Source organism: Vigna umbellata, chromosome 9, assembly GCF_029865625.1.
Source record: "Vigna umbellata cultivar VRB3 chromosome 9, Vumbellata_1.0, whole genome shotgun sequence".
Classification (NCBI taxonomy): domain Eukaryota; kingdom Viridiplantae; phylum Streptophyta; class Magnoliopsida; order Fabales; family Fabaceae; genus Vigna; species Vigna umbellata.
The window spans coordinates 7,227,393-7,239,407 of NC_142173.1; the positions used below are offsets into that span (position 1 = coordinate 7,227,393).

General features: G+C 33.0%; 1 protein-coding gene across 1 annotated transcript; it reads right to left on the bottom strand.

The window, feature by feature from the left end:
• Positions 1-8,097: 8,097 nt before the first annotated feature.
• LOC124831223 (histone H4) lies at positions 8,098-8,686 on the bottom strand. The gene has a single exon (XM_047305141.2). The coding sequence runs from the start codon at positions 8,588-8,590 to the stop codon at positions 8,279-8,281; it is 312 nt and encodes a 103-aa protein (XP_047161097.1). The 5' UTR covers positions 8,591-8,686; the 3' UTR covers positions 8,098-8,278.
• Positions 8,687-12,015: the final 3,329 nt, after the last annotated feature.

Sequence of the window (12,015 nt, forward strand, 5' to 3'; positions counted from 1 at the left end):
TACAATGATATATTCATCCTGAAAAGAAGAAGAGAAAGAGTTCGAGAAAAAGAATACATCTAAGCTAAAGAAAATATAAGAGAAGAGAAAAAGAGAAAAAGATACTCTCAAACTTCATTTTCATATTGCTTATTATTGTAAGAGATTAAGAGAGAAACACATGCGAGTGTTTAGACTGCTTTTGTTGATAGGAGAGCTATGTAGACTGCTTTTGTTGATAGGGGGAGCTATGTGAAAGCTAAACCCAAACTCTTGTGTGTTTTTGATGATGACAACAATAGAAATGTTTCAATAAGTTACTTCCACAACAACAAAAACGTTTTAATATGCAAAGCTGCTTTTACATTTTTGTGTGTGCTTGAACTGTTTGGTTTGCATACTTATTGTGGTTATACATGAGTTGTGATATGCACATTCATGTTTGCACAAAGCATATCTGAATGAAGTAATCGATTACAGTGTTTATGTAATCAGTTAGATTCATCAAATACCAGTGCATGCTTAATTGTGGCAAACTGCAAGTTTTAACCGATTACACACTAGTGCAGAAATGACATTTAATGTCACCCCTTAGACGCCGGATCACACAATATCCAACGTAAAAAATTCACCGGTGGAATTTTGTAAATAAGTTGGTCTCGGCGATGTCGGTTCATGGGGGGTCCGACGTCTAGACGTCGGTTACAGGTGCATAACTGACGTCTATACTTTAAACCACGTCAGTTCGTACATTAGACGCCGAAGGAGCGCCAGAATGTGAAAACTCATTTTTTTTTCGCCATTTAGACGCGGATCCCGCCACACTGACGTCTAGATAGTCATTGAGACGTCGGTCCCCCTTACATCCGACGCCTAAATGGCCTGGCAGGGTAGGTGAAAAGTTGCTTTGGATGTCGACTTCCCTTACATTCGACGTCTATACACACCGCGAATATTAATTTTTAAATCGAATGGACGTTATATTATTGAGGTCCCCAATGTCTAGTCGAGAATAAATGTCGAGCACTTGGGACACCGACGTCTTGATTCCTGTTAAATCAGAAATCGCGAACCTGCGGTTACGCGCACTTCATCGTCTTCCTCCTCGCCTTTTCTCTTCGTGGCATTGCATTTTCAGGTGCGTTTTATCTCTTTTGAACCGTTTAAACTTACTTTTACTCCGATTAAATTAGTCTTTGATGGATTATCTTTCATTTGAACCTATTAAAATGAGTTTTCGTTGTGTTTTGGTGTAGTTTTTCTCGTGTCTTTGGGTAGCGTAGTAGCGCCTTCTGCCTTTGCTAGTTTTCTCGTAAGAAAAGCTTGCGTCTTTTGGATCTCTTATAGCATTTCAACCCAAAACCGAACCTGGGTCCTTGTCTAGTTCTCATGTCACCGTATTCTTTTTCATTGGCGATTGGAATGGAACTAGGCAAGGACCCAGATTCAATTTTCGGTTGAAATGCCATAAGAGATCCAAAAGAAGCAAATTTTTCTTATGAGGAAACAAGGAATAAGGTGCTACTACGCTATACCCAAAGACATGAGCTGCAGTAGACGTCGTTTAGTGCCATGTTTGACGTCTATAGTGCCCTTACACGTCGGTTTTGGTGTAATCCAACGTCTTTATAGACGTCGGACTCTATACGTCCGACGTACCATTAACCTCACCCATAAAGACGTCGGATCGGGATCTGACGTTAAAAGCCCAAAATAACAGACGTCTAAAGTTTTTTCCGCACTAGTGACATTATATGTTTAATCGATTAAAACTCATGCCTTTACTTACAGTTGTTTGATGAGTGCAGTGATGTGTTTTCAAATGAAAATGTTTTCAAAATCTCTTAAGTGTTATACTTAACCCGATTACACAATTTTCTTAATCGGTTAAATCTTGTGCATACTGAAAATTGTTTTCATGTTAAGTCTTAATTGCCATAACGGTCATATTTTGAATTGTTTTGACTTACCATAATTGTGCAATCGATTACATTAAATACGTAATCTGTTAAATTTGTTTTAGTGTAATTCTGGTATAGTAGTGTTAATTGCTTAACTGATTACATTAATATTGTAATCGATTAATATGCGTCAGACTTGAGAAAACTATATATTGACGCATAACACTCTACATTGATAACTTTTGAACATTTGATCTTTAATATCTGACAAAGTGAGTTGAGATAAGATTTTGTAGGTGTGCTCATTCTCCACGAATCAAGAGACATTAGTTTGGTAGATTTAAAGGATTCTTGAAGGAATTGTTGTGTGCTTTCTTTGGCTGATCATCATCCACACTCTTAGGTGTTCTAAAGCATATCAGTATTGTTTTTGCAATTTATGGATTGTGGTTTCCCTGTTGTCGATGGCCAGGCAACGAACATGAGGTTCTAGTTTCTTTGAGAGGTGTCTCAAAGGGTCTCTACAAAAAGAGAATTGTTCTTTCTATGTTGTATTCCTCTATATTAGATTTAGAGTTGGAGAGGAGATTACATTGAGAGAGGGTCTCTGTAATTCTTAATGTATAACTCAATCTTTATAGTGAAGTGACTTTCAATCTCAGGTTGATTGAAAGGGAATGGATGTAAGCATTGAGGTCGAACCACTATAAAAATATTGGTGTTTGTCTTTCTATCCCTTATCTCTTTTATTGCATTACAATATTTATTTTATTGTGTTTCAAGAAAGTGAAAAAGATTTTCAAAGATTTTAAAAAGAACATATTTTTTAATACAAACCAATTCACCTTCCTCCCCCTCTTGGTTAAGAAATAAGGCCTATCCATTTTTGCAATTGGCATCAGAGTTGGTTTCTCGAAAATTACTCAAAAACTAATCAATTAGATATTCTGTGTAATCAATTATTTTTAAGACAGGAACATCTCGAAAATCTATTCAAGAAGGAGAAAGAAGCACCAACGCTCTGAAATCAGAAGAAAAAGACCTAAGCATGATGGTCAAATCGAATACTGCTGAAACGTGTGTAGAACAAGGAGAAAAGCAATCAATGTGGTAAATAGACAATGGGTGCTCCAGACACATGACAGGTGATCCAACCACATGCATTAGCCTATCTCACAAGCCAAGCGGCCACGTCACATATGGAGACAACAATAAAGGTAAAATTGTTGGAACTGGTAAAATTCAAACACCATCCTCATATGTGATTGAAAATGTTTCGCTTGTTGAAGGCCTAAAACATAATCTTCTTAGTATAAGTCAACTCTGTGATAAAGGGTTAAAAGTTACTTTTGAGCCTAACCATTGTTTTATTTGTAATGATTCAACAAATGAACTCCTGCTAATTGAATAAAGGTGTAACAATATCTATATGATTAATTTTAGGAAAACATCCTTTAAATTTGTTATCTGCTTGTTGTCTAAAGATCATGATGCTTGGTTGTGGCATAAGAGGTTGGCTCATATTCATATGGCACAATTAAATAAACTTGTCTCTAGGAATCTTGTAATTGGTCTACCAAATATAAAATATGTTTCTGACAGGCTTTGTGATGTTTGTCAAAAGGGAAAGCAAACAAAAACATCCTTTAAACCCAAGAGAGAAATGTCTACCACTAGACCTCTTGAGTTGCTTCATATAGATTTTTTTGGTCCCTCTTGGTGGAAAACTTTATGGTTTGGTAACTGTAGATGACTTTTCTAGATATACTTGGACTTTTTTTCTTGCTATCAAAAGTGATACTTTCAGGTTATTCAAGAATTTTGCATCTATGATACAAAATGAAAAAGACCTCAAGATCAAATCAGTCAAGAGTAATCATGGCAGGGAATTCCAAAATGAAAATTTTGACAACTACTGTGCTGAAATGGGGATATCTCACAACTACTCTGCTCCTAGAACTCCCCAGTAAAATAGCGTAGTAGACAGAAAGAATAGAGCCTTGGAGGAGCTTGCATAGACCATGCTAAATGAGAGAGATATGCGTAAATACTTCTAAGTAGATGCAGTCAGTATATCTTGCTACGTGCTCAACTAAACAATCATTAGACCAATGTTGAATCTTACACCTTATGAGTTGTTTAAAGGAAGAAAACCCAACATTACACATTTGAGAATCTTTGGTAGCAAGTGGTTTATGCTCAATAACGGTAAAGATAGTCTTGGTAAATTTGATTCAAAAGTCGACGAGGCTATTTTCATTGGTTATTCACTTTCTAGCAAAGCCTATAGAGTATATAATAAAATAACCTTATGTGTTGAAGAATCTACACATGTTGCATTTGATGAATACATTGACAATGCTACTAGTAAAATGCATTCTAGAAAGTGTATAAATGCAAGTGACTCTGCAGGGGAAGAACAAGAAAGTGAAGAGATTCAAGAGAAACAAAGTGTAGAGGTCATTGAGAATTCTCCCAGAACTAAGCCAGTGAAGGAATGGAAAACTCCCAAAAACATGTCCACTAGCAATATCATTGGTGACATATCTAGGGGTGTGTCTACAAGAACACAGTAGATTTTGTGTCACAGGTTGAGCCCAAGAACATAGATGATGCACTGACAGACGAGAATTGGTTCATGGCAATGCAAGATGAGTTGAATCAATTCAAGAGAAATAATGTTTGGGAACTTGTTCCAAGGGAAAAGACTCAACAAGTCATTGGAACTAAATGAGTTTTTCACAACAAGATGGATGATTCTGGAGAAATTATTAAGAACAAAGCTAGATTGGTTGCTAAAGGCTACTACTGGGAGGAAGGAAACGATTATGATGAGACACACGCTCTTGTGGCTAGATTGGAAGCAATCAGAATTCTCCTAGCTATTGCATCAATGATGAAGTTTAAGTTATACCAGATGGATGTGAAGATTCCTGAATGGTTATATCAAGAAAGAAGTGTTTGTTGAACAGCCCCCTGGCTTCCAGGACTTTGAGTTTCCTGATCATGCGTTCAAGTTGTGAAAAGCATTGTATGGACTGAAGCACACACTAAGATCCTGGTATGAGAGGTTGAGTTAATTCCTAATCATGAAAGGTTTCCTAAGAGGTAAAGTTGACTCAACTTTTTTCATTAAAAAGTCTGGAAAAGATCAATTATATGTACATATATATGTTGATGACATTATATTTGGTTCTACTAATCCACTTCTATGCAAGGACTTTTCAAAAACTATGCAGGAGGAATTCGAAATGTCTATGATGGGAGAACTGAACTACTTCCTTGGAATACAAGTCAAACAAGATGAAAATGGTATCTTTATATATCAGTCAAAATATTGCATTGATTTACTAAAGAAGTTTAAGATGCGTGAGTGCAAAGAAGCAATCACACTTATGGCAACTAACTGTTATATTGAACAGGATAAGAAAGGTAAAGTTGTCGATCAAAAAATGTACAGAGGTATGATTGGTTCCTTACTATAACTTACTGTTAGTCGTCCTGACATCATGAATAGTGTTTGCCTATGTGCTAGGTTTCAATCTAATCCAAAAGAATCACACCTTATTACTATAAAAAAAATTAAAATACCTAAAAGGAACTAGAAATCTTGGATTATGATACCCTAGTCATGTGAATTTGTTCTTAGAAGATGCAGTGATTCAGATTTTGGTGGTTGCAAACTAGATTAGAAAAGGACTAGTGCATATGTCATCTTCTAGGTTGTTCACTAATTTCTTAGTATTCAAAAAAAAACAAAAAACTTATGAAATTAAAGACACACCACTTGAAAGGATCCAAGCTAAATGTAAAGAAGATCGCTACTTGCTCTTTACAAGACCCAAAAATCAAACTAAGAGATAGGTTCTATCTTAAAAATCAAACTAAGAAATACAATTTAATGCTCTTGTTTCATTAATAAAAAGTGTATGTTACAAAAAAGGTCTTAGGTTGCTTACATAGATATAAAGAGGAAGTAATTTGAATAAACTAAAAGATATAGAACTTAAAAACCTTAAATCTGAAATATAACTTCAGATATATAAGCTACATCATCTTATATATATATATATATATATATATATATATATATATATATATATAAGCGCTACCTAACTAATAGAGCTGTCAAAACGGGTAATCCGGTCCGACCCGATCCGACCCACTACAGGTTGATCACTTAGTGAGCTAACCCATACCGGCTCATTTATTAGCGAGTCAAAAAAATTCGAACTCGACCCGACCTACCACAGGTTGGTGGGTAAACGGGTTGGCTCATTGGCTCACTTAATTAACTTTTTTTCACTTTCTTCTTCTCAGATTCTTATAACATATTACTTTGATCGATCAAATTGAAACAATAATAATTGGACCAATTGATATAAAAGAAAATGAAACAAGAAATATATTGTTATATATATTCTAAGCTACAAGCATAAAATTTTGCCAACTTAGTTTAATGAGACATACACAACCGTTTGACCAAGAAACGACATATATAGCCGTTAACAAAAATATATAACACAAGATAAAATTGTCATGCTTGTAGATAGGTCTAAAAACAAGATAAAACAAATGATATATTCTTGAATTATCCAATTTATAATATTATCCATCTATTAAATTGGAGTCTTGAATGGATAAATCCACAGTATTATGCTCTCTTAAAACATCTTCTTTATCTCCATCTATAATATTATCCAATCTATAATCTTGGGTTTTATTTGTACAGAGGAACTTTTGCAAAAACAACAGCGCGAAAGGCTCTATTGCTAAGTAAAAGTTGTGCATTTTGAATAATTAATTTAATTAATTCGATTTCAATAAAAAAAATAAGATTTAAATAATTAATTTAATTTAATTAAAAAAAATAAATGGGTTGGTTGACAACCCGACCCACTACGAGTTCAAGCTGTATGAGTCGGATTCTTAGTGAGCCGGATCAAAATTGGCTCGCATCAAAATTTTTGCATTTTTCTCCAACCCAATCCGACACAAACCCGTTGTGAGCCGAGTTGACTCACAAATTTCAACCCATTTTGACGACACTACTAACTAACTTAAAGATTAAAATTAAAATTATTATTAACTCTTAATCAACTTTTAAATACTTTTGATTTCAATTAATCCTTATTCATGCAATAATAACCCTAACTATATTTATTCTAGAGGATTCTCATAACTTTGGAGACAAATTGATCACTTTAGGACACTTTATATTAAGAAAAAAAGTACATAAAAATATGAAAATATCACAAATTTTGATAAAAATTAAAAACACCTTATAATTGAAAGGAAAACTAAGGAGAGAAAGAATAAAATTAACTACCAAGTGAAAAACTTTAATTTTATACAACTATAAATTAAGTAAATTTGAAATTCAAAATTTATTAAAAAATATTAAAATATTTAGTTGATAATATTTCAAAAGAAAATAAGTCAATATTATTTATATATTATTACTTATTACATATTATCTATTATGACTAAAAAGAATTGTTTTTAATAACGGTTACAGAACCATTTTTGCTATAAAAATTCTACAATTATAATTAAGAAAATTTATACTCACTTTACTCCTTAGATTATATAATTATAATTACTTTTTATAAATACAATTTTTCTAAATTTAATAACATTTTTTATTTTAATAATAGTTAAAAATATTAACTTTTATTTATTACCATAAATAAAAATTAACATGTAATTTTACTAATCATAATATAAATTGAATAAAATAACGATAGGTTAATTGAAAAAAAAATTAACATACAAATACATTTAAGCCAAACCTATATAAAAGAATTAAGGATAAATCTCTTTCATATTGATACATATTTTCCCACCTATATAAAAGAATTAAGTGTAAATCTCTTTCCAAGCGCTACATGCCTTTCAAGATAAATCCCTTCAGGATACACATCTCTATTTCAAATGGGAGAAATCATTTCAAATAACGTCAATAGTCAAGTTCTCCATTACTTTTATCACAAATTCCCCATCACAACCGCCTGAATGAAGTTCTTATTCTTCTATTTCCATCTCGATAACAGAACAGACTACACAAACCCACATACATCACTATCATTTTCTCTAATTCAAACTCTCAAAGCAATAAATTTATCATTATTTTTTATTCTATTTAACTTCTTCAAATTTTACCAGATATAAAATTTAGTAAAAATAGAAATACAAAAAGCATTAATAAGAAATGATCTAAACAAAATTGCTACTACATTCAATTAGTATTCTTCAGTTTTTTCTCTTTAATCATTTACGAGACACTCAATTGATGTTCTTAAAACATTTTCATTTCAAAGAGAACCCAATATGCGAACATACAAAGGCTGAGTGATTCTCATACATTTCACAGAAAAGGAAATCACGAAAGCATTTGATCAGCCGCCAAAACCATAAAGGGTCCTTCCCTGTCTCTTCAGGGCATACACCACGTCCATGGCCGTAACAGTCTTCCTCCTAGCATGCTCGGTGTAGGTCACAGCATCGCGAATTACGTTCTCCAAGAAAATCTTCAGCACTCCCCTCGTCTCCTCATAAATCAATCCACTGATTCTCTTCACACCACCTCTTCTCGCCAATCGCCGAATTGCCGGTTTCGTTATGCCCTGAATGTTATCGCGAAGCACTTTCCTGTGCCTCTTCGCACCTCCCTTGCCCAATCCCTTTCCTCCCTTGCCACGACCAGACATTTTCGCTTAGAATCAGACTACAGAGAACAAATGCAAAAGGATTTGAAAATTTAGGGTTTTGTTTTGCTTTTAGACTTCGAATGGTTTTTTGAAAGGAGATATAGGTATTTATTGAAGGTGCTTCCAAGGTTTGCGTTTTGATCTCCGTCGTTGGCTGGAGAATTGATCGACGGTTCATCTATGCGATCCGTGTACTACAAATTGGACAATTGTGACACGTTGATGGAAAGGTTTCAACGGCCAGATCTTTAGTTTTAGCGTATGTGCAGATTGGGAATCATAAAAGCAGATGTCAGTATAAATTATTTGTTATTTTAATAAACTCGTAAAATTAATAGGCAATCTTTATAAAAAGATACAAAACCATTGAAAATTTACTTGTTATTCCTCAATTGACAAATAAAAATTCCATGAATACTTTATCAAATAAAATTTATTATGATATTTTTAATAGATATTGTGAACAATATAAAAATATCAATATTTAATTATTTATTTGTTGATGATCAGGTACAGAAATATTGGTAATATTCATTACATGCTAATATGTAATTACGTAAGCGTATATAAATGTTTTTTGCGTTTACATTTTCATTACTAATTTTTCCTTTAGAGTTTATAATTATTTTAATCTAATTAATATATTTTTCATAAAAAATACTATTTTCTATTTTTATCTTTTTAATTTTGAATTCAAATAATTATTCATAATAAAAAATTATTTACCCAATAAAATAATATAAATATTATTTATTTTTATAATCATTTTTACAAAAATTATTTTGTAATTTATTAATATTTTTATTTAAATAATTAAAAATTATTTTATCTATACTATAGAGAGGATACACATTTGGTGTACACTTTTACTTTTCCTATATTTATCCTTAATAATATAATTTTTAACTTACTACGTATTTGTTCTTTTTCAAGTTATCTTTCCTTTCTTCTTTCTCTTTTAAATTCCATTCTTCATTATTATTCACGTAAGTAAAAAATATGGAAAAACATTCATAAATAAAGAATGACATAAATTCAAAACTTAAATTGAAAATAAAATTGAACTTTAATGTAATTTAGGGAAAAATTTAAAACTATATGAGAAAAATCGTCTCACAATCCTTATTTTGAAGTTTAACAATAATATCTAATGAAATAATGTTTACTAAAAAGGAATAGTCTAGGATAACACTAAATGTCATAAATGTGTTATCAAATCCTAAACTCATATGTTATTACAAACAGACTTCGCATAAACGCTATATAGTACATGTATTAAGCTAAACGGTAATGAATATCTAATGTTTAAATGCATGTACGAATATTACTTTCTTGTCTATTGCGTTGTTTTCTCTCTATTTGTACAAATCATAAAAGACAACTTTGAGGAGCTAGTAGGACTCTAAAGGTTCATGAATTAAAGCTACAACAAGACGATATGCTGAGAAAAAAATGCCCTTAAAGCTCAAAGACCGTCGAGAAGAACTCCCACAAAAGCCTTCAAGGGAGAAGAACCATTAGAGGAATCCAATGATGGAGATGATTCCAATGAAGAAGAAGAGGAACAACTTGAAATCACAGGGAAATACTAGAAAGGGAGGGTAGGGGATTTGAATAGTGTTTCTAAACTCTTTTCGCAAAACAACGCTTAATAACTATTGCAGGGGTTAAACGGTCTGTAATAGCCATTAGATGTTTATATTTTTTAAGTAAGCATTTCAAAAAACATTTTAAGCAGCTAAAGAAATAACACATGTATTTTATACTGGTTTATTCAATCCTAAGCTACGTTCAGTCTTCCTCAAGAACTATTTAGAGGTTTCACTAATTTTATCCAAGATTATAACCGAGTACAAACTATTTTTGGTATACACCGAGTATTCTAACCATGTCTAATCCCCTTAGTCTGTAACATCCCAATTTTTTTCTACACTTAGAGTAACAAATGCTAAAGCATTTTGCTAAAACCATAACATAATTAAAATTTCCTTTCAATATAGCCATTACAACTTTAAATATTAATAATTCAAATCCAACACGAAAATAAATATTTCAATACAAATCTTTAATCCCTTTCACAAAGTAAATAAAACTTTAAATAAACTCCAATTGCAACTCCTTTCTCGACAATCACGTTGCTTCAGCAGCATCTGCATACCTATCTAAGCTCTCATAACACATATTATACAATCATCGCTACATACACAAACAAAACAAACAAATGTATGGGTGAGCTAACAAAATCAACCTTACAACACCTATATATCAGATACTAAGTCTTTATCACAATCTTATCACATCAAATAGTATCGTCGCGCCTTCCTTTCGCCGGCCAAGAGTGTTGCCGACGATGCCACTCATGTCGGACGGAGTAGCCCAAACTTCGTCCTCCTTTTCGTGCGTGAGAGAGAAATCTCATCTCTCCCTGCGACGTTGCTGACACAAACCAAGATCACCACCGCCGACGCCGTCCTCAATAACCGGTCGGAGTCATGAGGACTGGTCTCCTCTTCCACCGTTAAGACTATGCCTCTTTGCTAAATGGATGTGCGCTTGAAAGATCTCACTTTCACCCTCAAAAAGCTGAACCCTTTTGTCCCCTTACTTTAGTTTGTGAGACGACTTCTGCAGACATTGGGTAATTGATGGTTGATATGTACTGTGATAGAGTGCTGGTTTTAAAGTTTTCATTTATTTGAGATTTGGTGCTGACATGTGTGGCTAGAATCCTTGGATGTTAAGTAGTTGAATTTGGAGTGCTTGAGCTTTGTGGAAATTGGAGGTAGCAATTAGTTGAATGATTCATCTTTCTATTCTTTCTCTGCTTGTCTTTTCCTATTTCATGATTCATTAGTTGAATGATTCCAAGAGCTAATTTTTTTTCTGCAGAGGCAATACCTAAAACGATAATGAAACTCATGGGGATTTTAGGGCTTACTTTGTATCATCTGAAGAGTCATCTTCAGGTAAAAATCATTAGTTTTCTGATTAGGGTTTCCCTGGTTTTTGATTTGGGAATTTTTGCAATGGTGAAAATATTGGGCAAACTTGTGATTGTGTTCCTGCAATTTGCAGTTCCTTTTACGGTGGCTGCCATGGAAGTGTGATTTGATTATTGGAGAAGATGAAAGATGGCATTCCAGGAACAAAAAAGCGTGATTTAATTATTTCCACTTTGCCCTTCAAAAAAGCTGATTACACCTCTCCGCATTCAAATTTTTTAATACAAAATTCGTTTGTAATGCCACGTTGGATTAATGTATACTCTGACTATACCACGTAATCAACACTTAAACGATCGTTCGTTGAATTTGATGACAGACCTCTAATTGAATCAATTTTACAAGAGAAAAGACCTATTTAAGATTTCGGACCAAAATAGGGACTTCTGGTGAGATTAAACCTAGATTTAGCCACAAACACTC

Bases quoted from the DNA above. Each gene is read 5' to 3' on its own strand.
- LOC124831223 (XM_047305141.2), bottom strand. From the start codon at position 8,590: ATGTCTGGTCGTGGCAAGGGAGGAAAGGGATTGGGCAAGGGAGGTGCG.